This window comes from Sylvia atricapilla, chromosome 13 (genome assembly GCF_009819655.1).
Source record: "Sylvia atricapilla isolate bSylAtr1 chromosome 13, bSylAtr1.pri, whole genome shotgun sequence".
Lineage (NCBI taxonomy): Eukaryota > Metazoa > Chordata > Aves > Passeriformes > Sylviidae > Sylvia > Sylvia atricapilla.
The window spans coordinates 810,993-838,035 of record NC_089152.1 but is presented as its reverse complement, the minus strand read 5'-3'; the positions used below and the strand labels follow the sequence as shown (position 1 = coordinate 838,035).

Below are 27,043 nucleotides of genomic sequence, written 5' to 3'. Positions count from 1 at the left end.
TGTCCCCACCCTGCAGGGCGTCAGCAGGGCACAGCAGCACCTCAGCACACCAAGCCCTGCCTCATCCTGATGATCTGCAGCAGGGCAGCCTGCACATCCTCATCCATGTGGCCCTGGGGGAGCAAACACGGGTCACAAACAGCGGCCACAGGGCCTGAGAACCCTCCCCTGAGCAGCACCAGCCCCTCCCAGCCCCGGGGGACAGTCCCTGGGCCTCACCTGGACGGCGCTGAGCAGGTGAGTGCGGTACACCGAGACCACCTCCTGGTGCTGCCTTTTGGCATCCTGGGGGACACAACAGGGACACCAGCTGAACTCCTCGCCTTTGTAACCCCTGCTCCTGCCCCTTCCAGCCCTCTGCACTCGGTTTGGGGCACTGCCACGCCGACCAAAGCTGAAGTCCCAGGTTTTAGTTTTTATCCCCTCCATTGAACAAGGAAAAATAGTGGCTGCTGTTTTGGTGATAGTCACTGCCAGAGCCAGCCAGGAGCTGAGATCACAGAAAATCCTGAGCTGGAAAGGACCAGCAAAGCCCAACTCCTGGCCCTACACACTTGTTCCATCACCAGCAGCAGCTATTTGGTTAAAACCACTCCATTTTAGAACACTTTGCCTTGTAAGAACCAACCCTGCAAATACTCTGAAAAATGTATTTGTGAATCTGAGCAGGAGGAGAGAACTCACTTTGCTCAGACAGAGCTTCAGCAATGAGCTTTACTGAAGCCACAGGGGCCACACGAGTGTGCACAAAATCCCAGCACTTGTCCCCTGCTCTGCCAGTGCTTCAGGACAAAAAACACACTCGGGGCTTGCAGGGAAAGGAGCACAGCTCCAGGCCACGGAGAAATTACCACCTCACCCTTTCCAGGTGAGAAAAAAACTAGATGGCAGTAAGGACTGAGTGAGCCTGCATGCAGAAATGCTCTTGGCAGGATTACAGCAGAGTGTCCCACAAGCACCAGCTCTCCTACTTCGCTCATATCCTCTTTATCTGGAAAAGCTGCCAAGTGCTGCAACTCAAACTGAAGAGGAAAGCAGAAAAAAAAAAATCTACAGAGAAGCAAGAACTCAGGGAAGGAGAAGCCCAACAAAGCCCTGGATAGTGCCGTTGTGAAGTGTGAGGCTGCAGTCCCACCCCTGCTCCAGCACTTCCACAGTTCCCTGTTTACACAAGGAATTAAGCAATGCTACTGCACGTCAGACAACACCTTGTGTGAGCACTTACAGCCAGCTGCTGCTGGAGTGTTTTCACTTGGCTCTGGAGCAGTTCCACCTGCTGGTTGTGCCTCTTGGAGGGGATCCCAGTGGTGTATGTCAGCTGGGACAAGCCGTTGAGAGCCTGCTTCAACCGCTCCACGTCATTCAGCAGCTCTGTTATCTTTAAAAAAAAAAACAAAAAAAAATAAAACCCCACAGAAAACACCATGGAAGGATGTCTCACTGCAAACTGTTCTTTCACGTTCTGTCAAGTCTGAGGGAGCCCAGCAAGCACTGAAGGGTCTTTGTGCCAGTTTGCTAAGAGAGGACTTGACTTCCCTGATGTGCTGGTTCCTGCTGTGCTCCTTGGCACTGGGGACAGACCCTGCAGGTCAGCAGGGACACGAGGGGCTGAAAAAAAGGGAGGAGCTAAGGATCTTCCAGGTCTAACTTCTAGGAAGAACAGTGAACCTTCAGAAGGCAAGTCAGAGATGCCCAATAAGCACAGCCCCAGTGGAAGGAGGAGCTGATATCTCCACAAGTCTGAAGCTTTAACTGAATTTAAATACTCCACAATGTCCAGAACATGTAAGGGACTAGAAAAAAACTTTGTATAATGTAAAATCAGGATTTGAGCTGCTCTGGGCCAGCCCTGGGGATGCACAAAGTGGTGCTGGAGCACCTCAGGAGCTGCAGCCCAGACCCCGAGTGCTGAGCTGAGAGCAACGGGAGCACAAACCCCAGATCTCACCTTGTTGTCCTTGGCTTCCACCTGCTTGGCAGACTCCTGGATCCTCTTCTGCAGCTCAAGGATGGTTGTCAGTGACTTGTCACACCTTTCCTTCTGGTCCTTGATCTCCTGCTCGATGCTGCAGCTCCGCAGCTGGAGCAGCTCCTTCTCGTCCTTGAGGGACAGCTCACTCCTCCTGGCCAGCGCGGCCTCCTCGCAGGCCTGCTCGTACCTGTGGCTCATGCTGGCCAAGTGGCCGGCCATGCTGCTCACCTGGGCCTCCAGGGAGCTCTTCATGGAGCTGTACTCTGCCACGGCCACCACCTCCTGGCTCTGCAGCTCTGCCAGAGCCTGCTGGCTCAGCCGCAGCTCCGCCTGCAGCCTCAGCACCTCCTGGCTCTTGGCTTGGCTTTCTGCCTCCTTCTCCTTCAGGCTGGACTTGACGGCGCTGATTTCTCCTTCCAGCGCTTCCTTCAGCTGCCTGTACTCCACCAGAGGCACCGAGGAGCCCCTGAGCTCATCCAGCTCCCGCTGCAGCTCCCCGACCCGGAGCGTTTCCCGGTCGTAGCGTTCCTCCTTCCTGCTCAGGGCTTCCTGCAGCTCCTGCACAGTGCGGCCCAGAGCCTCCCTGAGGGCCTCCACCTGCTCTGCGGGCACCTGCTGGCCCGGGGGCTGCTCCTGCTGGCCCTCCTGCCCCGTGCACCTCCTGAGCAGAGCCCTCAGCTGCCGGTTGAGCTCCTCCATCCCGCTGGTGCACAGGCGCTCCAGCCGCCGGGACGTCTCGGCCAGCACGTAGTTCTGCTGCAGGTCCTTCTGGATGGACAGCACCCCAGCCCTGAGCTTCTCGTTCTCCTCTCTGCACCTCTGGGCCTCCTCCTCGCTCTCTCGGCGCCTCTGCTGCTGCTCCTGCAGCTGTGCCCTTAACTCCTTCACTGTGGCCTCGAAGCTCTGCTCCCTGTCCTCAAAGGAGGCCACCGGCGCGTATTTGGACTTGATGCACTCCTGAATTGTGTCCAGTTCCTTCTTCTGGGCTTCAATTTCCGCGTGCAACTGGGAGATTTCGTCCTGCCCCCTCTTGTGCTCAGCCCTAATGGCAGCATTGTTCTCCTGCAGCTCTTGCACGCTTTTATTTAAAGTATTTACCGTGGTCTCGTGATCCTTTAAACTTATATACTCCGTTTGCAATTGGTTCTGTAAGAGTTTCACCTTGTTTTTCAAAGCTCCGTTTTCTTCATTTACCCTCAGGAACTCCTGCTTTATCTCTCCAATTTTGCCCTTCAGCTCTGACAGCTCCCCGTTGGTCTTCTCCAGGGTGCTGTTGAGGACAGTTTTGACCTCCTCGTGCGTGGTGGCCAGCACGTACTGATCCCTCAGGCTGTCCCTCAAGCCCGTGTTCTCAGTCTCCAGTTTGCCCACTTTCGCCTGCTCCTCCTCGTATTTCTTCTGCAGCTCGGCAAGCTGCTTTTCAAGCTCCATCCCATTAGATTTTAAAGCTTCCACCTCTTTCTTGTGCTGCTCTGGAGACAGGTACACAGCTTGGAAGTGGCTGATATTCTCACTTAAGTCCTTCTTCTCTGCCAGCAACTTTTCAGCTTCTGCTTTGCTTTCATTGTACTTCTTTGTTATTTCAAAAAGCTTTTTTGTCAGGTCACCCACAGCCAGATCGTTTGTTTTCTTCAGCTCCTCATGAATTTTTAAAGGCACATTCTGGTTTTTAATTTCAGTTTTTAGCATTTGGACTTGCTGCTTCAGCACCTTGTTATCAGCCTGCAATCTTTCAAGTTCCTTCTGCAGCGTCTCATTCTTCTGCGACAGCTCGGAAATTGCCTTCCCCAGCTCCTCTTTCCTCTGCTCAAACCCACTCCTCATTTGCTCCAGCTCTTCTGGCCTCACAAGCTGTGCCAGCTGAGCTCTCTGGCTCTCAGACTCGCTCTGTAAAAGCACCACCTCTGCCTGCAGCTTCTCCCTCTCCCCCTCCACCTCTGCTAGCCTCCTCGCCTTCTCATTCAGCTCGTTTGTCAGCGAGCTCTTCACGCCCTCAAACCTCTCTGCGCTCACAGACTGGGCCAGTTTGGCTGCTGTCTCCCTGAGCTGCCCTTCCAACTCCGTGACATTCCTGCTCCTTTTCTCCCTCTCCGCCTCCGACTTCACCAGCTCCTTCTGCAACCTTTTGTTCTCCTCCAGCAGCCTCCCCTCGTCGCTCCTGAACTCCGCCACCAGCAATTCGTTCTGCTTGATCTGGTTCCTCAGTTTCCCCACCTCGGCCGAGGCTCCCTCGTATTTGGTTTTCATCTCCCGGAGCTGCTCCTTGAGCTCCTCCGTCGCCTTGGCGCTCCCCGAGGCCACCTCGTTGGCCAGGTGCTCCTTCAGGGCCAGGAAGTGGCTCTGCATCTGCTTCACTTTGCCCTCGGAGTCAAACATCCTCTTCTGCACGTCCTTGAGGGCGTCCTCCAGCTGCCTGACCTGGCTGTCGGACTCAGCCTTGGTCCTCTGGCACTCGGAGGCCAGGGCTTTGCACTCGCTGGCCTTCAGGGACAGCTCCCTCTGCAGCTTGCTGATCTCCTCCTTGGCTGCCCCAAAGCTGCTCCTCAGGCTCTCCAGCTCCTTCTTCAAAGTCTCCTTCTCTGAGCTGGGTGACTGGGTGGGCAGGGAGAGCTCCAGGGGTCTCAGCATGGACCTGGACTGAAAGGAAATTGGCACAAAAAAATCAGAGTTCTCAGCTCTCACAGGTCACAGGCACATGTTTATAACTTGTTATTTAATATGGAACTGAAATCCAGTTGATCTGAGCATAACTTGTACCTTGTGCAAGAGATTTTTTTTTAATTTTTATTTCTCTAAGTTATTCTTGTCTCTATTAGAGAACAGGCATTTCAGCTTTTAACAGCAAAAATCGTGGATACAGCTCGACATTACTGCTTCCCAACCGTGGACTGGGTTAGGTTGGAAGGGATCTTAAAGCCCATCCAGTGCCACCTCAGCCATGGCAGGGACACCTCCCACCATCCCAGGCTGCTCCAACCCCGCCTTGGACATTCCAGGGATCCAGGGGCAGCCTCAGCTGCTCTGGGAATTCCATCCCAGCCCCTCCCCATCCTCCCAGGGAACAATTCCTTCCCAACATCCCATCAAAACCTAGAGGGTTTGTAGGTATAATGCATTAATTCCACTCCCCTTGCTCTGCACTCATATTGAATCACTAATCTGCTAGAACAAATTTAATTCATTAAGATATTGCTCCCAACCCTCAAGTGTGTGAAAATGATTTTATAAGCAATCAGAGCAGAGAATGCCGTGGTTAACAAACCCTTCTTGCTGAGAAGGCTGAGGAATGCAATAATTTGGAATTCCAGAAGGGTTTGGGTTGAAAGGGACCTTAAAGACCATCTCATTCCACCCCCAAGGCTCTGCTGGACCTTGTCTTATTATACCCAAATTGTTGCTTTAAAAGGCTGATATCCATCAAACAGAACTGCCAGGGAATTATATAGCAGGCAGGAAAATGCAATCTTCAAATATTAGCTGAATTTAAAGCAGAAAAACATGATGGAGATGAATCCCCAGTTTACAGAGTGACTGTGTAAAACACATTTAGGAGAGCCCATGACAGACCCAGCAGTTGCCAGCATTTACAGTCCTGTCACAGGCAGGACTCTAGAGGGCACCCCCAGTTAAAAATAAACATGGAAAAGCAAGAATTCCTCAAAACTGCGTGTTCAGAAGCAGTGCTCAATGAACACTCATTTATAAGCACGTTTGGCTTTCCCAGCACGACTGTCTCAGAGTTCTTCCAGTGGTAAAATATTTATTACCTGGGATTCCACTGCAAATGCTTGGCCTTGTTTAAGTAATAAATCTTCTTTTCCTGGATTTACAAAGCAAACAGTGTTTAGGCTCTGGTTAAAAACAGTAACACAATCACAAGAACACTGATTTTCCTGCCCAGCTTTATTCTGGCCACTGGGGTCACACCAGGCTGAGGGCTGGCGTTTAAGTACTTGTCATTAAAACAACTTCTACTTAATTAATCCCCACAGGAAGGCTGGCCAAAGCCCTGCTAAGGAGGAGGAGAGAAGTGGTTTTGCAGGCTGGGTTCTGGTCCTGCAGAAGGCTCAGAGCTGGCAGCGTGCCCAGCTCATGTCTGCACGTGAGCAGAGCAGGGAGAGCATCCCCTGCACTCCACACCCACAGCTCCTCCTGCCAGGCAGCCAGACACTCCAAACACCCTTGAATCTCTCCAGAGCCCTCGTGTCACACAAGTGCAAGGCAGGCCTGCAGCTGGGCTGGCTGCAGGAGGCTGCAGTCCCTGCAAACAGGTTTTTTTCCTCACACAGGTGCCCAAGCTGCTGCCCCTCGGGAAGGATGCTCAGCTGGGAAGGATGGCAAGGGCAGCTCCATGGGGAGCACAGATCCTGCTCAGCCCATTTCTCATGTCACAGGACACAGCAGAGCCCCCAGGCACGATTCCCAAGGCCAGGCACTCCTGGGGGATTGAGCAGCTCCCACAAGCACAGCTCTGCTCAGGGCTGTATCTCAGAGCAGCAATGGGAAGAGTTGGCCAAAACCTTCCTTTATCCCTGTGTTCTAACAGTGCACCATGCACAGCAAGCTCTAACAATTAACTGTACTTACTGTTTCCAAAGTTCCCTCCAGAGCCTGCAGAGTCACCCTAAAATCAAAGAGACAAAAGCAAAGCTGAAAATTCATTTCAAATTTCTGGTCCCTGTTGAAGTAGGGGGTGAAGGGGCAGGGAAAGCTTTTGCAATGTGATAACCATTCAACAGTTCCAGCAATTTAAAACGCTGAAGTATTTCCTATTGCAAATATCAATTGCCATATCCCATTTCAAATTACTCAACATACTTCATAATACTTGAGTTTAGCTTTGAGAGCTTCAATAGTCCTTAAACTTTCTTCCTGCTGCTTTTCCTTGGTACTCAGGATTTTCTTCAACTCATCTTTCTGAAAGAGAAGGAGTGCCACATAGCCAAAGCCACAGGAATGGACAGGTTTGTAAAACCTCAAGTAACTTTTTAAGGAGTTTAGACAGAACTTCAACCAAGACCAGCACCAAAAGAATCCCTAATTTTTTTCCTTCTGGAGCTCTCCTTCAAGACTGCTCCTCTACAGGAGGAGTCTTGAAGAATGAGTCAAGAACAGGCACCAATAGAAGCTGCTACTGTTTAATTAATTCATATTTGTTAGTCTTGCATTGCTGAGAGTCACTACAGAGATCCTTAATATTATCAGTGTGCTGAAAATCCTAAGTGCGCTTTAAAGGAGCCACGGGAATGGCAATTATTTGTGCTTACAGAAATGCTGTGGGGCTGCACAAACTGATCCACAGCAGTTGATAAATCTGGCATTTTTAGGTAGCTTTTATGCATTTAAAAGTGCAGAGGAAATAAAAGAGAGAGCTGCTTCCCCTGCTCCCCAGTCCTGTGACACATCCTACCTCATTCTCAAGATCATCTGCCAACACTTGCTCCTGCAAAAATAACAAAAAAGAAAAAAAATCCCCCCCCAATCATTTTCTCAATGATGTTTTAAAGAAAATACTTAAAACAGGAGTTCAGACAAGCCAGTGACTGCACTAAGAAATATTATTTCTGTCCATGGGCTACATTTAAGAGAAGCTGCATAAATGTACCTCTGCAAAAATGCAGCAAAGAAACAGCCTCCACAAAGCAAAAATCCAACAAAAAATCCTCCTTATATTTTCTTTCCACTGGTCCTACTTAAGACTTCCAAAAAGAGGGATTTTTTTTTAATTAACGTTTAAAATTTGGGTTTTTTATTTATTTTAAATTTAAAATTTAAATTTTAAATTTCCAGCAGAAGGTGAGTGACACGCACTGCAGTAATCCCCAGGAAAGCAATGGACACCACATCCTCACCCCAGGTGTTTTCCTGGCACCACCAGGTGGTTGTCCCACATTTCCAGCTGTTCCAAGTGCTGGTTTACCTCACTCAGCTGCAGCTGTAACCCGCTGATGGTGTCCAGCAGCATCCTCTGCTCCTCCTGCACTTCTCTCACTCGATCCTTCAGATCCTGGTTTTCCAACTCCAGGTCCTTAGAAGTAAAAGATGAAATTAAAACAAAATAAAACTAAATAAAGAGCTCCCCACACTGCACACACATTGGGAAAGGTAAAGACTCTGAGGCAACTGATTGAAGTCCTTAAAAGTAAAAGATGAAATTAAAAAAAAAAAATAAAACTAAATAAAGAGCTCCCCACACTGCACACACATTGGGAAGGGTAAAGACTCTGAGGCAACTGATTGAACAGCTCCTGAGGACTCTGAGCCCTGCCTTGCCCTTTGAAAACTGCAAGGACATGGGGAAATGAATGAAAATGAATGCTGGTTAGTAGAACAATTATGACACTGATTATTTTTAGTATGACACAAACATGCGTCTCTGGAGAATGTTAAAAAAAGCAATCTTCCTCATTTGTGACTGATTTTACTGCAGAGGCAGAAGGTTAAGAGGTAGGAAAGGTTAAGACAGGGACACTTCCAATTATTTATCACTCAAAAAAGTGCAGTTTTTTTTTTTTTTTTATTTTTACTGAAGAAGTTTACAGTTCATCTGCCTAATTGCCACACTCCATGTCACGCAATTAGGCTTTTAAGTAAACAGCAACACACGACCTGTGCTGATGGGCTCATTAGTGCTCATTAGCAGCTCAGCTTGTCCTTAGTGCCCGTGGCTCATTATCCCAGGGGGAATCCTCAGGATCCTCCCTACCCACCTGAGTGCTGGGCTCCTTCTGGAACACTCGCAGCTCCTCCTGTGCTCCATAGCCCCGGGCCCACTTCTGGGACACGCTGGTGACCTGTGAGTGCAGCAGGAGAAGATTCCTGCAGCCCCTGTGCCCATCCCAGCCCTCCCCAGGGACATGGGGCACCCAACAAACCATCCCCAGGGGGAAAATGGGTTTGTAGGGAGTTTTGGAAGTCTGACAGAGGGCTAACATAATGTGCATCTGTGTGCAAACTTGGAGATAAGGAATGCTGCCTTGGAAATGCCATGGAATGGGATGGACATTGTGGAGAGAGAAATGGAAATGGAACTGGAATAGGATGGACATTGTGGAGAGAGAGGTGGAACTGGAAATGGAATGGGATGGACATTGTGGAGAGAGAAATGGAACTGGAATAGGATGGACATTGTGGAGAGAGAAACAGGGAACTGGAATAGGATGGACATTGTGGAGAGAGAACTGGAACTGGAAATGGAATGGGATGGACATTGTGGAGAGAGAACTGGAACTGGAAATGGAATGGGATGGACATTGTGGAGAGAGAACTGGAACTGGAAATGGAATAGGATGGACATTGTGGAGAGAGATATGGAACTGGAAATGGAATGGGATGGACATTGTGGAGAGAGAAATGGAACTGGAATAGGATGGACATTGTGGAGAGAGAAATGGAACTGGAATAGGATGGACATTGTGGAGAGAGAAATGGAACTGGAATAGGATGGACATTGTGGAGAGAGAAATGGAACTGGAATAGGATGGACATTGTGGAGAGAGAAATGGAACTGGAATAGGATGGACATTGTGGAGAGAGAAATGGAACTGGAATAGGATGGACATTGTGGAGAGAGAAATGGAACTGGAATAGGATGGACATTGTGGAGAGAGAAATGGAACTGGAATAGGATGGACATTGTGGAGAGAGAAATGGAACTGGAAGCAATTTTTTCGGGATGGTTTTGTAAATAAGGCTAGAAACTTTGGAGAAACAGAATTATGAAAGGTGTATTAGGACTTAGGACGAGTGATTTTAGATAATTGGCTTTAAAGCATTTACAGCATCCTGTGGCAAAAGCTGACAGGCCAAGAAACACTTATAATGGATTGTAATTGGGAAATAGTTTGGCTGCTGATTGTGATGGTGTGAATTGTTACATCTGTAGTGTCTCACCCTTCACAGGAGACTGAAAATGGAATTAGAGCTTTTAACACACCTCTCAGTTACCTCATCTCCAGGTCAGAAAAAAGAATAATGTGACACCCCCTCCCAACACCCCAGTGACAAAGGGCCCCAGAAATTACCTTCTGCTCAGCCTGCCCTCTCTTCACGCTGTCTCTTCCTAAAAAAGCACCACAAAACCAGCCAGTCACAAAAGGCATTTCATTCAGATTTATACAACACCACCACACATTCAGCTCATTCTGTCCCCTTCCCACCCTGGGAGGGCATTTCAGAAAACAGCTCACCACACCCCCAATTAATAAAACATGGAAACATCCACGAGGGTTTTTCTATAAAATAAAATAAATTATAAATATAAAATAAAAATTAATTTCTACAAAATAAAGGCGATTTCTATAAACAAGGGTAAATAACTCCCATGATCAGTACTGTTAAACCCTCAAGGCACTACAGCCAGCAACCCCAAAAACTTTTCCCTCCCAAACAGGCAGTTTGTGACCTCAGTGGTCACAGGAGCACAGCTGCCCTCCAAAAGATCTCCTGGAGACCCAGGGGCTGAGGACACACCTCCAGCCCAAGGAAGGTGCTGTAGTTCCTCCTACCTCTGCTGGAGTCCTCCAGAGCCGCTCTGATTAAAGCCAAGATGTCGATATTGTCCCCAATCCTGGCGTAGTAAGCGCAGTCGTGCCCAAGGCCATCGGTCAGGGCAACATCAGCCCCATTCCTGAGCAACACCTGCACGGCATCCTTGCAGCCATACTCACAGCCCAGCATCAGGGCAGTCCTGGGAGGGGCAGAGAGATGGCATGGGCAGAGATGGCATGGCATGGCATGGGGAGAGATGGCATGGGATGGCATGGGGAGAGAGATGGCATGGCATGGGGAGAGAGAGATGGCATGGGATGGGGAGAGATGGCATGGCATGGCATGGCATGGGGGGAGAGAGATGGCATGGGATGGGGAGAGATGGCATGGGATGGCATGGGGGGAGAGAGATGGCACAGGGAGAGAGAGATGGCACGGGATGGGATGGGGAGAGAGAGATGGCACGGGATGGGGAGAGAGAGATGGCATGGGATGGGGAGGGAGAGATGGGATGGGATGGGGAGGGAGAGATGGCATAGCATGGGCAGAGAGAGATGGGATGGGGAGGGAGAGATGGCACGGGATGGGCAGGGAGAGAGATGGCACGGGGAGAGAGAGATGGGATGGGATGGGCAGGGAGAGAGATGGCATGGGATGGGGAGAGATGGCATGGGATGGGCAGGGAGAGATGGCACAGGGAGAGAGAGATGGCATGGCATGGGGAGAGATGGCATGGGATGGGGAGAGATGGCACGGGATGGGGAGAGAGAGATGGCATGGGATGGGGAGAGAGAGATGGCATGGGATGGGGAGGGAGAGATGGCACGGGATGGGGAGGGAGAGATGGCACGGGATGGGGAGGGAGAGATGGCACGGGATGGGGAGAGATGGCACGGGATGGGGAGAGAGATGGCACGGGATGGGGAGGGAGAGATGGCATGGGATGGGGAGAGAGAGATGGCACAGGGAGAGAGAGATGGCACGGGATGGAGAGAGATGGCACGGGATGGAGAGAGATGGCACGGGATGGAGAGAGATGGCATGGGAGGGGGAGAGATGGGATTCCACAGAGCATCAGCCATAGAGCTCATCACAGAAACTCCAGCCACAAAGCTCCTCTCCATCCATTCCTAATCACAGAAACTCCAGCCAAGCCACCTTCCCTCTGTCCACAGAGGAAACAGCTTTCAAAAGTCACTCAGGCAGTGTTTAAATATTTGTGGAAAAGCAAACAAACCCAGGGTAACAGCAGTATTTCCATGAAAGCAGCACGGATGTGCTGCCTTTGAAAGGCACCCAGTGTTTGGAGAACTCCCATGGCTTTGGTTTCCTCTGCCAGATACACATCTCAACAGACACAACAAACACCAGGCAAGGAGTTTAGACAAGGTTTGCAGAGGGGGTGCCTGGGGGCCCTGGCAGTGCTTCCCCAAACCCTTCCCAGCTGCAGGACTGCAGGGTGAGTAGCCAGGCTCTGACCCACGGCAGCCTCATGTCAGGGAGGAATTCTCCAAGAAAGAACTGGCAGAAGCAGCAGCTCCAAACAGAATTCTCCTCCCTAACCCCTGGAATAAACAGCTCAAGGTCACCTTGGGAGCTCCAATGGACTCAGGACTTCTTGCCAGAGCAGCATTTCTGCCATGGCCCATTGTGCACATTGATCCCAAAGGCTGCTTTGGACCTTCAACCAACCAGGTGCAGGTCCAAGAAGAAGCCTGGGGATATTCTGGACGCAAGCAGGAGACGAGGCCAGGTTTATCTGCAGCGCTGAACTGGCAGATCCACTTCTGACCCAAACCCCAGGCCCTCTTCCCCCCACACTTGGCACATTTACCCTGCCAAGGGGCAGCAGGCACTCCAGCAAAGCCCTGCAGGAGCTCTGGGCACAGCAGATCCTCCCCTCACCTGCTCTGCTTGTCCCTGGCATTGACGTCGGCGCCCCTGTCAATGAGCAGCTGGCAGAGCGCGGGGCGGCACATCTGGGTGGCCAGCACCAGGGGGGTCCTGCCGTCCTGGGGACACAGGGGACAGCGTGAGGGAGCCCAGCAGGGGCTGTGCAGCAGCAGCAGCAGGAGGAGGAGGAGGGCAGCTCCTTACCCCGTCCTTGGAGTTGACAGCGGCGCCGTGGTCGCAGAGCAGCTGGATGCTGGCGGAGCAGTCGGACATGGCTGGGGACAGCAGGGAGGGAGCTGACTCTGACTGCAGGGAGGGCAGGGGAGCAGCCTGGGGGGCTCCTGGGGTCACAATCTGCCTCTGTCTGCCCCACCAGAGCTCCCACGGCTCAGTTAGACACAGATCCTGACCAGGCTGCGGGGCTCAGCACTCACAACACACAAGGCACCCAAAGAAACCAAACCTTCCTGTGCCAGACAAAGAACCAAACCCTCCCCTGTGCCAGACAGGACATCAAACCCTCCCCTGTGCCAGACAGGACACCAAACCCTCCCCTGTGCCAGACCAGACACCAAACCCTCCTGTGCCAGACAGGACACCCAAACCTGCCCTGTGCCAGACAGGACACCAAACCCTCTGTGCCAGACAGGACACCAAACCCTCCCTGTGCCAGACAGGACACCAAACCTTCCTCTGCCAGACAGGACACCAAACCCTCCCTGTGCCAGACAGGACACCAAACCCTCCTGTGCCAGACAGGACACCAAACCCTCCCTGTGCCAGACAGGACACCAAACCCTGCCCTGTGCCAGACAGGACACCAAACCCTCTGTGCCAGACAGGACACCAAACCCTCCTGTGCCAGACAGGACACCAAACCTTCCTCTGCCAGACAGGACACCAAACCCTCCCCTGTGCCAGACAGGACACCAAACCCTCTGTGCCAGACAGGACACCAAACCCTCTGTGCCAGACAGGACACCAAACCTTCCTCTGCCAGACAGGACACCAAACCCTCCCTGTGCCAGACAGGACACCAAACCTTCCTCTGCCAGACAGGACACCAAACCCTCCCCTGTGCCAGACAGGACACCAAACCCTCCCCTGTGCCAGACAGGACACCAAACCTTCCTCTGCCAGACAGGACACCAAACCCTCTGTGCCAGACAGGACACCAAACCCTCCTGTGCCAGACAGGACACCAAACCCTCTGTGCCAGACAGGACACCAAACCCTCTGTGCCAGACAGGACACCAAACCCTCCTGTGCCAGACAGGACACCAAACCCTCTCCTGTGCCAGACAGGACACCAAACCCTCCCTGTGCCAGACAGGACACCAAACCCTCCCCTGTGCCAGACAGGACACCAAACCCTCCCCTGAGCCAGACAGGACACCAAACCCTCCCCTCTGCCAGAAAACCCAGAGTAAAGGGGTCTTAAACCTTCTCTCAGCACTCCCCTAAAACTCTGCTCTTGATACTTGAAGATTTCACTCTACTTCCTTTCCTCCATGCTCCCTAAGACTGCTAAGTTAATTATTGATGACAAACGTCGTGACAATAAAAACCCCTCTCTCTTACTACAGTCACCAAAATTAAGAGAAGAATTCACCCCATCTGGAAGTCAATCCATGAATTAAATCCTCATTTCCATACAGTTACCAGCAAAGCAAACCCCTTCACCTGCATCATGAAGAGCAGTTCTTCCCTGGAGATCCACATTCTCTGTTGGACAATTGTACTGTGAAAATAAATAATCCCAGTTATCAATCAGAATCCAGGCTGCATTTACAGCTTTAGGCGCTTTGAGGTTTGAATTAAAGCAATAAAATATTATTTAAGTAAAAAATATGCAAGTTTGGAGCTACAAATATAGTGACAGACAGGAAAAAGAGCTGTGGGTCTGTGCACTTCAGGGGTCTAAACACACACAGTGAAAAAACAAATGACAGGCTGTACACAGAAATGACACAATTCATAGACTTTTCACAGATAATAGGCCATTTATATCTGCATGGAGACATGCATCAAGTAAAAGTTAAAAAAAACATTAAAAACAACAAAAATTCAAAGGAGCATACACTGATCAAGAATAAATGAAGAAAAAACAAACATCACACAAACCTAAGACAACTCTCCAACACTGTTTCATTAAGGAGAGTCTGTGGCTTTAAATGCCTTTTTGCTTTTGAAGCAAACACTGCTCTGGAGCAGCCAGTGTTACTGTTCCTAAACTGCACTCAGACAGGGAACAGCAGGCTTGAAAATACACTCAGCCCCATCTTCTTCAAGAAGCACCATCTACAATTTGATTTGACAGTCTATGAAAAGATTAAAAAAAAAAATTCTTTATTTTAGCTCTCTTTCAGTCCCTACCTGGTATTTAAAAAGTCATTCCCTCCACGACTCTCATTTTTAAAAAAGAACCCGATTTTTTCAGAAAGAAATCCCACATCCCAGTTTTGGGTATCAGTGCATTTAAAGCCACCTTTTCCCCCCCTGAACACAAGAGGTGTAAGAGACAAGCTGCATTTTCTTACCTGCAGGAGCTTCTGCAAGCACAGAGCGTGGCCATACTTGGCAGCCAAATGCAGGGCGTTCCTGCCTGGAAACAGAGAACAGCAGCTCAGGGCCTCACTGAATTCCTGGGGAATATTCCCACTTTAGGAACAACAGTCCCCTCCAGTCCCTGCAGGTGTCTCTGTGCTGTAAGTGACAGCTCCTGTCTGCATCTCACTTTGTTACAGCCTTCTCCTATTCTAGAGAATCTTCAGTCAAGGGTCAGAGGTCATTCCTGAAATTAGTCCCCAAAATACTGCATCTGTGACTCCACACAAGGATTTAATACATAAACTCGCCCAGAAGAGGAGGAGGCCAAGTTATCTCTGTCAGTTTTCTGGTTTTCAGCTTCATATTAAACCTATTAAATGCTCAGGTAACAAGCTGAAAATCACCACGTGTTTTTAACTGTCTCTTCCACAAACTCTGCTGCCACACAAGGAAACCTGGAAGGTCCAGATGAACCCTGGGTTCCTGAGGCTCAGCTGGGCACACAAACATCTGAAGCCTCACCTCAGGTTCATTTAAACCTCTTCTCACCCTGTTCTTCTCACCCAGAAATGCTGATCTCTCCAGTGAGTCTGCAGCACGTTATAAACACAATTACAGCAGCACAAACCCACACCCCTCACGTCCTGCTGCATTCATGAATTCCAGGACACAGCCAGTTTCCTCAAGACCAGCAACAAATCACACGAATAATTCCCTTTTTGCCAGCTACAGGAAGAAGGAAGAGCTGTCCTGTGGTTCAGCTAAACTTTATTCCAGAATGAAAGCCAGCTTGAATGAGAGCATTTTCAGGCTGCCCCTGGGCCTGTGAGGAAACCCACCTGCAGCATCAGTGGCTGTGATATCAACTCCGTGCACCAGGATGGTGTTCAAGCAGTCCAGGTTCCCCTTGGATGCCACCACATGGAATCTGAAAAAAGAGAGAATAAGACCTTGCTTAGGCACAGCTGGTTTTTACAGAAAAATGGCAATATTGGCCAGCAAAGCCAAGAGCTGTGTAAGGGAAGTGTTACAGGGGCCAGCTCTGGACAGCAGCCAAAGGTAAGGGTTCTGCAAACATTACTTCAAGGAACAAGGCTACTTTCTTGAGAAGCAATCATTATTGGCCTGGATCAGTGAACCAGGTGAAAATACCAGTGGGGTTTCAGTTTCTCTTTAATATTCAAACCTGGCAAGAGCAAGTCTTCACGCCCTGATCTTCACTTTGGAAGTGAAGATGGATTGAGACTTTCCCCACTCCAGCCAGCTGGATTCCAGCTTAGCAAAGCCAGATTCAGGTGAGGTATTACACAGCTTTCTGTGCTCAAAAAGGCTTCTAGAGCAGCAGGAGAAAGACTTTCAGCAGCTTCTCACCACTGGAATCCCCAGAGCTCTGGCAGTCACTTACGCGGATCTGCCCTCCACATCCAGCTTGGTGGGATTGACCCCTTTCTTGGCCAGGATGGATGAAACCTTCTCCACATCTCCCCTTTCAGCTGCCTTCATCAGCCTGTCATCGTACTTGTTCCAGTCTGGGTTCACCTGTGAGACAGAGCAGAGGTGTGAGGTTATGGAGCACCGTGGATCCCCCAAGGGCTGGGACACAGGAAAATCCACCTTGGCCTACAAACAGCCTCATTGTTGGTGTTAAATGTGCAGAGAGAGCCTGGTTCAGCCACTTTTGGTCCTAAAGGAGACCTTTAGGATCAAACTTTGGTTTTCCTCACTCTGTTTCAGTGTGTCTTTGTTCAGTTTTCATATTCCAACAAACGGAGACCTTTAGGATCAAGCTTTGGTTTTCCTCACTCTGTTTCAGTGTGTCTTTGTTCAGTTTTCACATTCCAACAAACGGGTGCTCTAAAAACAGGCCCCAGGACGTGGCTTTTCCTGGCTGTGCCAGACTGTTCAGTGGGTCACAAATGAGCTAAGGGTGATACCCAAGGGAAGAACATCCACTGAGCTGCAGAAGGAAAAATTCCAAGTTGATAGTTTTGAAGTGCCTTTAATTCCCAGAGCACTGTGGAGGGCAGAGAAAGCCCAAGTCAGTTATAAATAGCCCACCCCTCATCCAGCCCCAGACAGTCATCACCCCCACTCCTCTCCTGTTTACTTCAAACTCAGAATGTCAGGCCCCAGGCCAAGCCTCCCATCCCAAAATGCAGAGTTTGTTCTCTTCCCTGCCAAAGCAGCCCTCTGAATGGCTCGGGGCTTTTCAGGAAACTGGTCTGGGACAGAAACCACTCATCCAGGCTGGACACTGAGACTCAAGGAGCTTTTAACAGAAGAACAAGGCTTCCAAAGGAGTATTATACCCAAAAATAGGAGTATTACACCCAAAAATAGGAGTATTACACCCAAAAATAGGAGTATTACACCCCAAAATAGGAGTATTACATTCAAATCCAACTCTGCACAGCAACAGAATTTTCTGGTAAGGGTGAGACACAAGCAGCCTGTGGGTGCATGAAGTTACTTTTCACTGTGGGTCAGAAATCCCTCACAAAATAAAGAGCATTGAACCAGATAACCCCAGCCCAGGGGTTGTTGAGGCAAAAGAGGGCACACAAAAAAAGCACAACCCCAAAAATCCACCACGTGCATCTGCAGTGATTTGTAAAAGGGAGCTGCACTCACGATCAGAGGAGACAGAGGGGACCCCAGCAATCCACACAAATACCTCCAAGGCGTGTCAGAGCACGATCCCACACTGTTCAGTGGGACCCAGGACAAGAAGCAATGGCCAGAAACTAAAATACCAGAATTTCCACCTCGACGTGAGGAGGAGCTTCTTCCCACAGAGGGGCAGAGCCCAGGGAGGACTGGATTGTCCCCCTCTGAGACATCCCAAGCCACCTGGCCACTGTGTGTCACCTGCCCCAGGTGACCCTCCCTGTGCAGGGCCCTCCCAGCCCTAACACCCGCGGGGGATTGTCTTCACTCTGCTTTCCCACAATAAACAAGATTACAGTAATCACGAAGGCTTAGCAGCAGCTAACCCAATCCAACCCTGCTAGGAGTGACAGGAGTCACAAAAATAGAGCCCTAATGAAATTAGCACCAGCGCTGCCGGGCTGAGGTGCTGCACTGACTCATCGATCAATTAACACATCCATTAGCCTGAAAGCCAAGGCAGCCTGGCCGGAGTCACTGCACCGGTGACATCACCAGAGCCATGTCCCTGCTCAGCCTGGCCAGGCTGCCCTGCACAGCCACCTCCTCCCGCAAGGCTCAGCTTCTCATGTCAAACACCCTAGAGACTCTTCGTGCATCCAGCTCCCGAAATTCTCCTGGCACCTTCCCATCCAGGACAGACATCTCACCTTGGGGTGGGATTGCTGGGCTGTACCTGTGCAGCTGATACCTGCCAGCACAACTCACCCAAATGTACAGAAAATCCTCCCCCAGCCAGTCCTCGCTCCCGTTTCATCAAAGTTCAGATTAATAGAAGCATTCCTTCAAAAAACCCGACACTTCAGTAGTTTGTATCCACGGCCTGTGGGGTGCTGAGTTTAAAAGGGGATGGAGGGACAGGGAATGGCTCCCAGTGCCCAGGGCAGGGCTGGATGGGATCTGGGGCAGGAATTGTTCCTGGCAGGGTGGGCAGGGCTGGCACAGGGTGCCCCTGATCCCTGGAAATGTTCCAGCCCAGGCTGGACACTGGGGTTTGGAGCACCTGGGACAGTGGGAGGTGGCCCTGCCAGGGCAGGGGTGGAATGGGATGAGCTTTAAGAACCCTTCCAACCCAAACCCTTCCACGATCAAATAATTATATATTTAACAAACGCATTTCACACCGAGGGAAAACTCCTCGCAGGAGGAGTTGCTAAGGAGATACAACACTCCCTAACCAGACAGAAGCACTACACCACATTTGCACCATCCAAGCTTTCACACCTCTGCTGTGAATCACTGCCAGGCTAAGAAACCTCAGCTAAAGCTGCAGAGCCGTGATACCTACTGTGTCTCTGGCAGCACAGGAGAACCAACAAATCATGCTGAACTCAGCTGCCGGGAGCAGTTGGTCCTGTCCCGTCCCAGGAGCTCACGGCGAGGAACGGTGCTCCTCCTGCTCCATCCTTCACTTAGCTCGGCTCCCCGAGGGTCTTCTCCCCATCTTCAGCATCATCCTCAGCATTCATAACTCTGGGACTGGTGGCCGGCCAGGGGAGCCCAGGGCCCGGAGCCCGGCCAAGGCCGCGGTCAGCGCGGGACAGACGGACAGACGGACAGAGCTCCGGGGAATATCACCCAGAGCCCCGGGCCCTGTAAGCAAGCCACAGGCACTCTGAGCAGCCCGATGTGTTTTCTGATACGGCACGAGGCGATAGAAAACCACGGCTATTAATACATTCCGGGCGTGCCCGTGCCCTGAGTCACGGTGCGCTGGGTGACCTCAGGGGACAGGCACGTCCCCAGCCCCGCAGACGGCCAGAGATGGCTCTGGAATAGCAGCCCTGGCCACGCACCTCCCCACGGAGGTCACGGCTAAGAAAACCCCAGCACTGAAATACTCCCAGCAGTCATTTTTTCCCCCGTTTCCCCAGCGCCGTGGGAGCCGCAGCCAGACTCAGACTTCAGGCGGCTACAAGCGCGCAGCAGATGGAATGCGGGATCCTATTTTGACAGGAACGTAACCCGTTTGAAATTAGAAAACACACATGCCTCTGCTTTTAAAAAAAAAAAAAATTCTCCTTTTACAGCGCTGAAACCCTTCCTGAATAAAAGCTGGTTTCAGCTTACTGCTGCTGCCAGTCTGTCTCCCAACATGTGAAAGGAGAGGAGTCACGGAGGCTGTGAAAACATTCAATAGACAGCGCAATGATTAACAGGAGGGAGAGGGAGAATCCCCTTTCACAAGTTTTAAATTTAAATGGAGATCTCCCAAGTGCCATATTTAGAGGAGTAGGTCAACAAGACAAGCAAGGCTCTGTTTTGTCTGCAGGAGAGAAACCTGGTCCGGGGCCAGGAAAACCACTTACACACACACCCTGGAGGACACACAGCAGAGGCCACAAATAACCCAATAAATGGCTCCTCTCAGCAGAGAATTTCAAAATCACTCGCATTTGGGCAAATTCTCTCCCTCCCAGTGAGTTCTGAACTGTCCCCCACCCCCTGTGTGAGCACCAGCCTTTGCCCCACAGCACCAACATTCCCCAAAGAATGTTCCAAGACCTCTCTGCAATTAGCATCCATGTGACAAAGCCACTCCAAAAAAGTGCACTGACTGTCTTGTCTTCTGACCACAACCGAGTCTGTCTCCTCAAGCTAAAAATGGCTATTTTTTGGGAGGGGGAATAAATACACCTCCCGAGTGGCAGCAGCAGCAAAACTCCACCAAAATCAGTCTGGTGAGAAATGTAGGTAAGACTGTGGCTTCCAGGTGTACAGTCTTCTCCACAGTATTCATCCCAAAGGTTTTCCTTGTCTCCTTCTGCCTGCAAACACTCCTCATGCCTGGTGAGCTGCACTCACCCTGCAGCCCCTTTGTGCTGCACATCCTCCTGGGACAGCCCTGGCCACAAGATTTGGGACTGCTGAACCACATTCCCCAGCCCTGCCCAGCTCCAGCCAGGCTCAGAGCAGCTTCAGGAGCCACGGCCCAGCTCCAAACCCTGTGGATTAAATCCTCTCCAAGGCAGCTGAACCCTGAGAGCTCAAAGGCACCAATTAAAACGTGCTCTTTAGAGTAACCAAAGTGTACAGCCTAATTCAGGCTTTATTTCCAGAATTAAGACCAGGAACATCACCAGACCCCAGCAGTGCAGATCTCTGGAGGTGTTTCACCACCCTCCACACCACAGGAGGTGGCCAAGGCTGATGTTGCCCATTCTGTGTTGGCACAGAGCACCTGTCTCCCTAAGCTCAGCCTGCGCTGAAAGAACTGATTTCCTCAGTTATTCCCCAAATCCAGGTGAGCTTTGAGCATCCTCAGCACCCTCTGCTAAGAAATTGTACCAGTTCAGAGCAGGGGGAGACAGGACAAGGGCCAACGGCCTCTCACAGAAACAGAGGAGCTTTAGGTTGGTTTGGAGGAAATTCTTCCCTTTGAGGGCGGGTGCCCTGGCACAGGGTGCCCAGGGCTGCCCCTGGATCCCTGGAATGCCCAAGGCCAGGCTGGACACCGGGGTTTGGAGCTCCCTGGGATGGTGGAAGGTGTCCCTGCCATGGCAGGGGTGGCACTGGATGAGCTCTAAGCTCACCTACCCCAGCTCAGAAATACCAGCTGTAACCCAAAGCAGCTCCTAAGCCCTTCACAGTGAGCTGGGCTAAAGCTGTGAAAGTGAGCCCAGCTCCTGTCCCCAGCAGGGACATTGTCCCTGTAATGCCATTAGCGGGTGACATAAGCACACAGGAGAGCAAAGAGCTCTGGTGACACTGCCAGCACCAGCACAGCACAGCTCACACACTCTCAGTGGCCCTTCACAGAGCCCCAGGAGTGGGTGGAAGGGATTTAAAGCCCATCCAGTGCCACCCCAGCCATGGCAGGGACACCTCCCACTGTCCCAGGCTGCCCCCAATGCCAAACCTGGCCCTGGGCACTGCCAGGGATGGAGCAGCCACAGCAAATCTGGGAATTCCATCCAGCCTCTCCACACCCTCCCAGGGAGGAATTTCCTCCCAACATCCAGCCCAAACCCCCTCTTCCAGAGCCAGGCTCACACATCCACCAGGCCCCACTTTGTGTCCCTGCTCTTTCTCCAGAGGGCAGAGTACATTTGTCATCAGAACCAAGGAGCAGACAGACACACCCTGCCCTTTCAATGGCACAAAGTGACAAACGCTTTGGAAGTACTTTGATTGCCTTGAAAACTGCACAGACAGAATGGAAGGGGGAGTTAGATTAGAAAACTGGGTTTTAAAACTCTTCCCCAGGCGCAGCTTCCCCTGCAGTGTAAGGGCACTTCACCAAACCCACGTCTCCTGCAGAATTTGGCTTACCTGTCTGAAAAAACACTGCACACACCGGGTTAAACCCCACTGGGGCAAGCAGAAATGGCATTTTCTGTTTTACAGGCACATGTCACTTCCCAGGAAACGTCTGTCTCCACGTGCAAACGCTTTGGAGTGTCAGAGTGCAGGAGTGAGGCTGCAGTGGGGTTTAGTCTGAGCAAGGGAAAACCAGACACAGCCTGAACACAGGCTTCTTGTTTCACCTCCCCACAGGCAGCACTTTGTGTTACCACCTCATTCACCAGAAATCCTCCGGAATAAAAAAGCCATTGAATGCCACCAAGTGGGCAAGGCTCAGTCCAAACCGGGATCAAAACCTGCAGTTCCCCCAGGGCTGCTCTGGTGTCGTGCTGAGAACACTCCTGCCAACAACTCACCTGGGGTTTAAATGTCACCTGTGCAGGTGACAGTGGCCTAAGGAACAGCTCAAAGCAAACAACTCCATCTCCTCACAAACATGCCTCATTTTACCCTATTCTGGAGGCATTTTCCTCCCACGTCAGCATATCAATCAACATCAATTTATTAATTATCAAGAAACAATTCAAATCGACTTCTAGGTGTGCTAGGTGTCACAAAACCCTCTCAAAATCAACAGGTCCCTCGCAGCAGCAGGACTCTTTCTCTTTTCCAGGCTGTGCCAGGGGAAAATCCACAGCACCAGCCACAGGAGCCCAGAGGCTACACTGCAAGTGCCAAAGGATTCTCCACGAGCCCAGCAGGAGGCAAAGCCTGCTCCAAGGATCAGAAACAGTCCCAGGTTTGTTGTGAAACAACTTTCTCACGTCTCAGGACCAACACACAACTGCAGAGCAGTTTTATTGATCAGCAGCCCTGAGGCGCAGCCTGACCTGGACAGCAGCAGAAGGGGTGACAAAACAGGGGCATCCCCAAACTCTGCTAAGGACACCTCGTGGTACCCGGGGCCAGAGCCACACCCGCAAACAGCATCACACCTCCCGGGGAAAGGGAGCTCCTGCTGCAGCCTGCCTTCACCCCACGGGCGCCCAGGAGAAACGTTTCCCCTTTAAACAGGGAGAAGCAGGAGCGGGGTCAGAGTCCAGCTGCCAGTGGGAGCAGCACAGCTCCTGCCTCCTCGGGACTTCAGGAACAGCAGGAGCTGGAATTTCTGAGCTCTCAGGCAAGGCTTCATCGATTTGTGTGCTTCCATTTATCAAAGCATCAGGAAATGTCCGGGGTGATGAAAGCTGATGTGACTGCTGCATCCAGCACGCGGGAACAAATCCCAGCCCTGGCCAGTCACCAGTCAGGGATAAAAACAGGAATCAGCCTCAGATGTTCAAGCATGTGCTTGCTAATATTAATGTTTAAATACTGACAAAGTACTCCAGAAGTTGCTTTCACACAAAAGGTCGTGTGAACTCCAAACAGATACGCACAGAGCTTATCCGTAATTATAATAATGTGTAATTATATCTGCAAATCAGCTCAGGGTGTTGAACTCCCAGGCCCCTACTGAACCTCCACTCTTTCAAATATTTTTAATTGCTACGTTCCAAAGCGATAAAGCCTTAACACTCCTTTCTACGGAGCCTGAAAATTACAATGCACCTGTAAACAGGCTGCACCACAAACTGCCCGTTGTGTTTCTCCAGCCTCACCCCAAACACCACACAAGCGAGCTCTAATTCCAGTTAATTAAATGCAAATGAATCACAAAGAGGGTTGTTTTGTTTTTTTTCCCCAAGAACAAACACACTAACACGAGCCTGAATAAAGCTTCCTGGAACCAAACATGCTCCAAGGAACAGCCCCAGCCAGGCCAGGAATGCCACTGGAATATTACAGTGCTGTGGCTGCAGTGCCTGGGGATGCCACAGCAAAGTCACCTCAGGGTGCCCCGGGGAGGAGGGAAGGGACAGAACTGCTGCAGCCAAGAGCAGCAGCGCTGGGAAAATCCTGCTGCTGGGTCAGGGCACTGGGATCAGCCTGGCTGACAAACTGCTCTGTGCCCTGGCACAGGCAGGACACAACAACACCCAGCTCTTGGCCGTGCACAAACTCCGGTGTGCCCCCAGCAGCAGCAGCTTCTTCCTCTGGAAATGATCTTCAATCTTTACAGGGTTCAAATTAAGCTACCAAACACCTATTTTTCACTTCGCCCTTTCAGCTACTAATGTGCATTCCACAGCACACTGGGGCTACAAATCACTGCTAACATTTATGCTGCTGCACAGCCCACAGGAAGGTGCTGCTGGTGAATTAGAGTCGAGCAGCATCCTTCACTCCCACACCAGAATGGGTCAGCCCAGGAGAGGAGGTGGTACCTGCTCTCTCTGCTGCTGACAGGGCAGAAGCAGATGTTTAAAGGTGCATTGGGTCACCCCACAAAGCTCCACTCCTTTCCCAGAGGAAAACTCATCCATTTAACAGAGCGGGGCAGCATCCACGGGGACAGGAGTGTTGACACGACCTTGGACAAGCTCAGCTGTCACTAACTCCAGAGCTTGCTCAGGTATTCATTTAATAATCACAGCTCATCATACCAGGGCAAGTGCTCAGGTGTCCCTTTGTTCCTTGCACAAGGCTTTCCGCTAATTACACGGCAGGGTTGGTTTCTCTTAATTAAACAAAAGCCAGCACCACTTTTCCCAGAGGAGAAAGGATTGGTAGGAGCCTTCACACAGTTTTGTATCTGCCCATTCCCAGCAGTGCCGGTGGTTCCTGATCCGTGGGGATCCCACAGCTCAGGAGGCAGCTCCAGCTCTGCTCAGAGGAGCCCCAGGAACCCACATTTCCCAGGAACTCCAGGTGCCCCTTCCCTAAATCACAAAGGGACAGCGAGGTTCAAGGCCACCTGAGGAGGTAACACACCCGAGGCTGAGCAGAGCCCCTCCCCAGCTGTTCCCCCAGAGTTACAGCAAAATTCAGGTGCCTTTTCCCCTGCAGAGGCCACAGTCAGAACCCACCAGGACAGTCCATCTGCAGAACCACAAACCAACCCTGCCCAAAGCAGCTCCTCGAGAGAGACCAGCCCCTGAGAACCTCACTGGTACAGAGCCAGGTCCTGACCCTGCTGGAAGAACACATTCCCTTACCACAGCCCAGGTCCCAAACACACATTGATAGGGTCAGGGTGTACTCTGGAATCTCAGCAGCCAGTGGGATTGAGTACGTTAATTAAGATCTTTCTTGTCACTGCTGGTGAATGAGGCACCTCCTCTGACCTTCGTGCCCCACAGGAGCCCACATCCAAGTTTCCAGCCTGCCCTGCTGCCCACGACAGGCATTTGTCTCACTATGCAGAGCACTGGACAGGCTGCTCAGATCATTTTCCAAGCACCACCAGCCAGCTGGAGTTGGCAAAACCAGGTAATTCCACTCTCAGGCACAGCATTCAGCATAATGGTGGGATTGGTAATAACTAAGGTGGTTTTTACTTTCTGCTGCTGCAGCTTTTGGTGGCTTCCCTCCATCACAAATCAGTAGTAAAGCCATTCCCAACAGATCCCCATCAGAAGGGAGCTTCACCTGGAAGAAAACTCCCCAAAGCAGGCTGGATTATGTTTCTCTGCACCCCCCAGGAAATAAGCCTGGGTGGGGAGAGGAGAGAGGGATGAGGTTTCTCCAGCAGAGAAGCTCCTTTCAAGCAGGATCTCTAAAGCAGCCGCTGGCAGGGCTCCCAGCCCCTTCCCTCCTTCCCAGCAGGAGAACAGAGAGCCCCCTCCAACACCCACCGCCCGGGGGATGGAGCTGACCCCAGAGAGGATGAAAAGGTCCTGTTTGATGAGAGGGTGGAGTGATCGCATAACCAAACTAGGCAATAAACGGGGGAAGTAAGTTTGCTACGGACAAAAATCCCTGTTTTTACAGGATCCCGCTGAAAGCAATTTCCCTTCGCGTGTTTTAGAGTAACTTCAGCTCTCGAAGGTATTAAGACGGCTCAAACCTTCCTGCGAAGAGAGAGAGAAGGTTTACTGGAAGCGAAAAACCTCCACGTCTGCCCAAAACCAAACACAGGTGCTGTCAGTCTCTGTTTGAATTTAATCACCGGGGCTAATTTGAGCATAACAAACAGCTCTAAAGCACAGGACAAGTAATGAACGGCGAGCAGCGCCAGCCCACACACGACAAAGGCTCATAGCAGCCTCGTGAATCAGCGCCGAGCCCCGCGGATCCCGGAGCTGTCACCTGCCGGGAGCTCCGTGCTCCTCCCCACGGGCTGCCACCGGCACGGACACACACCTCCAGGCCCAAGGGAATCGCGCAGGACGATGTCCGAGCTGGCTGAGGTCTCCAAGGACAGCTGATAAAGGGCATTTTTCAGCTCGCCGTCCCGCTGTGGCACGGGCAGAGGAGCCCGGGATGGTCCCGGGGAGACACTCACTGAACGGGCACAATGAAAGATCACTGAGCGCCAAGAGCAGCTTCCGAACGCGGCTTTTCTCCAGTCACAAACACCTCCTCCTTCCTCAACAAAACTCATCCGCAGGGGTGGACGAAGTAAAAATAAAGACCAAGAAAGCCGGTTAAAGCCAGCTAAAACCAGCCTAAATTTTGGTAGCCGGACAAGAAACGCAGACAAGTGCCGCATCACAAAGGTGCGTTGGCAGAGGCTGTGCCTGCCCCAGCTCGGCATTCCCGGCGGGATGAACCAGCAATGCCTCGGAGAGCTCTCTGCCCTCTTCCCGAGGGAACTCTCCTTCCCAAGGGCCACAGGAATCCCCAGCGCGGAGCCCGCTCCTGCCGTGCCCCGCACACGGGCGGGCTCCCGAGGGGAAAATGTGTTAATTCCCGGAGGCAGGAGACAGCCGAGAGGCGGCGGTGAGCGGCCCGGAGCTCCGAGAGGCCGGGGGCGGCTGAGGGAGCGCTCAGCCCCGCTCCTCCAGCCCAGCCCAGCGCCCCGAGCCGCCGCAATCCTCCGTGCCCCAGGGAGCCCCGGGAGCCCCGGGAGCCCCGTGCTCTGCCCCAGGAACCGCGATTCCCCCGTGCTCTGCCCCACCCCACCTCACGAACCGGGACCCTCGTGTTCTGCCCCGCTCCAGGAACCACGATCCCCGCGCTCTGCCCCACTCCAGGAACCCGCGGGGGTCCTGCCCCGGCACTCACCGCGCTGCCCCCGATGATCGCTTCATGTTTCTTCAGCCGGGACTTGAGGCTCTTCATGGCGCGGCCGCGGGCGGGGGGCGCGCACCGGCCCCGGCCCCTCCGCGCTCCCGCCGCCGC

General features: G+C 51.7%; 1 protein-coding gene across 2 annotated transcripts; it reads right to left on the bottom strand.

The window, feature by feature from the left end:
- UACA (uveal autoantigen with coiled-coil domains and ankyrin repeats) lies at positions 1-27,043 on the bottom strand. 2 transcript variants are annotated; one of them, XM_066328156.1, is made up of 19 exons: positions 26,927-27,043; positions 16,311-16,444; positions 15,745-15,833; positions 14,896-14,960; positions 14,039-14,096; positions 12,560-12,630; positions 12,368-12,474; positions 10,480-10,661; positions 9,997-10,034; positions 8,683-8,766; positions 7,893-8,000; positions 7,383-7,415; positions 6,791-6,889; positions 6,560-6,596; positions 5,740-5,792; positions 1,949-4,609; positions 1,226-1,378; positions 220-285; positions 1-113 (listed from the first exon to the last, which is right to left on the bottom strand). In XM_066328156.1, exons 1-19 carry the CDS (start codon positions 26,981-26,983, stop codon positions 42-44), a joined length of 4,167 nt encoding a protein of 1,388 aa, XP_066184253.1. In that variant the 5' UTR covers positions 26,984-27,043; the 3' UTR covers positions 1-41. The 2 variants fall into 2 exon arrangements, with proteins under 2 accessions (XP_066184253.1, XP_066184254.1); XM_066328157.1 differs by lacking the exon at positions 7,383-7,415.